The sequence below is a fragment of the Vollenhovia emeryi genome, unplaced genomic scaffold (assembly GCF_000949405.1).
Source record: "Vollenhovia emeryi isolate VEMERY1.0 unplaced genomic scaffold, V.emery_V1.0 DF940030.1, whole genome shotgun sequence".
Lineage (NCBI taxonomy): Eukaryota > Metazoa > Arthropoda > Insecta > Hymenoptera > Formicidae > Vollenhovia > Vollenhovia emeryi.
Window position 1 is genome coordinate 10846 of NW_011966336.1, and position 2250 is coordinate 13095.

At 40.7% G+C, this 2250-nt stretch overlaps 1 protein-coding gene across 1 annotated transcript; it reads right to left on the reverse strand.

Moving 5' to 3' along the window:
- Positions 1-543: 543 nt before the first annotated feature.
- Positions 544-2250, reverse strand: LOC105556437 (KIN17-like protein). Its single transcript, XM_012003531.1, has 2 exons — positions 949-2250; positions 544-687 (listed from the first exon to the last, which is right to left on the reverse strand). The coding sequence occupies exons 1-2, from the start codon at positions 1231-1233 to the stop codon at positions 544-546; spliced, it is 429 nt and encodes a 142-aa protein (XP_011858921.1). The 5' UTR covers positions 1234-2250.

The following is a 2250-nucleotide window of genomic DNA, read 5'->3' on the forward strand; positions in this document are numbered from 1 at the left end:
CCCACTGCCCAATTGAAATGTGCGGCGAGATCGATCGATCGTTACTAGACGCGCAGAGAGTTGTAACGATCGATCGATCTCGCCGCACATTTGAATTGGGCAGTGGGCCGGCCTAAGACAGCGATTTTTAATAATTAATAACTCGCTGACTTTTGCGAAAATTGCAAAATGGTAGAGGACTTTTCGACTTAGTCTAGTCCACTCTATCCCACAATAAGCGTTGATGCGGGTATTACATAACACCCTGTATAATCAAAATAATTAAAGTAAGAAATGGAAAATGAAAGAGATGAAAAAGAAAAGAATGCAAACAAGAAAACGAAGTTATAAATAATAATATTTTGACCAAATATACAACTAATGCACTAAAAAATTGTAAAGAATAAATGAAAGGAATAACAAAGAAAAAGAAAAGAAAATAATTGAAGGTGTTGGGACAGAATAATAACGAGTAAAAATGCATAATTTGTAAGATATGTTATATGTATGTATATTATATGTTATATAGTTTAATAATTATTCAATATAAATAATAAATTTTATTTATTGTATTTCCTCCTCGACCTCCTCGACCTCCTCGACCTCCTCGACCATCTTGACCACCTCGGCCGCGATATCCCATTTCAAGGCCCCGTTGAGCATACCAACGGGCCCGTCCGCGCCCGCGTCCTGTGCCTCGACGAGAGTCTAAAAGAAATAGAGAAATACAAATGACAAATACTAAATATAATATTGTATGTATAATTGTATGTATTATTAATAAAAATAACATATAATTTCCTTGTTGAGGCTGTCCTTCCTCTTGCGGCCGCTGTGTTTCTTGCGGCCGCTGTCCTAATTGCAGCCGTTGCTGTTGTTGCTGTCCGGTAAAAAAATTTTCATATAATTAAATAATTATAATTATATAATTATATATAAATACATATTTTTACATGAAACATTTTTTACCTGATGTTGTGACTGCTGCTGCAGCAGTTGCAATATTTGTTGTTGTTGTTGTTGTTGTTGTTGTTGCCTCAGTTGTTGCTTTTGTTGTTGCAACAACTGCTGCGTCGTAGGCTCTTCATCCTCCAACAACATTTTTTCCGTAGCCTCCGTTATTTCTTCTACAAAAGATAAACAATTAATTGTACCATATTTTATAAATATTATGCATAGCCTGTTATTCCAGACTTGTATAGGTATCAAGAGATGCGGTAGCGTTTCGCGCCAAATATTGTTACATCCATACATTTCCTGAAATATCGGTCGAGCTTTAGCCACGACGATCAATATTGATCGTTGAAAGGCGCGACATGAATTTACTCATGTCGCGCCTCGCTCAACGACTGATATTAATCCGCGCAACTATAACCGGCCGACATTTCAGGAGATGCACGCAAGCGCAATAATATATTTAATCATTAAATTCGTGAGCATTTCCTATGAAATATTTGTTTAAAAGTTGTGTAGTACTTACGCGATATTTCGTCGTTGCGCCAATCACAAGTATGAAGTTGTCACAAATCAAGAGACGCGGTAGCGTCTCGTTTGAAGTTGCGCGTGAGAAGCATTGCCAACCATAAGACGCGCTAGTTTCCCACGCGCGCTGCCGTACAATTTATTTACCAATAAAGAGTACCGCAGTTTTCATAAAATACAAATGCGTGTGTTTCCGCGCGCCAGAAGGACTCAGTTCGCGATCCCGAGAGAGCTCCCGGAAAAAAGCAAGACGTCGCGAATTAACTCGAGAACCAAGACTTATCTTTATTTCGAAATACAACGACTGTACACACTTTGCAATAAATGGATCGCTACCGACACAGACTCTCGCACGTGTGATCGATCGAGGAAAAAAGGCGCCCGATTTCGGGGCGCTATTTATCCCTCCGAGAGGGAAGATTCCAGAAGCCCGAACAAAGAAAAACCCCCCCTTCTTATCAGTGGCTTCGGGGATCGAACGGCTGATCGATCAGCTGTTTGTAAAGTTTACGACCGCCGATGACCGTGTTATTGTCGCACGGTGCTCACCTCGTCTCATGTATTGACGCGAGTCGGACGATCGGCACGCGTTAAGCCTCGTCTACAATAGTCGCACAGGTTGTGTCGCATGTCGTGAGTAATAATGTCGCATGAAAGTTTGTCGCATGTCGTAAGAGTGTCGCTGAACGAGTGTCTACAATAGTCGCAAAGGTTCGCGATAGCGTCAAATCGATCGCAGCCACAATGGATGCCCAGCGATTATTAATCTTTCTACAACTTTGCTCCCAA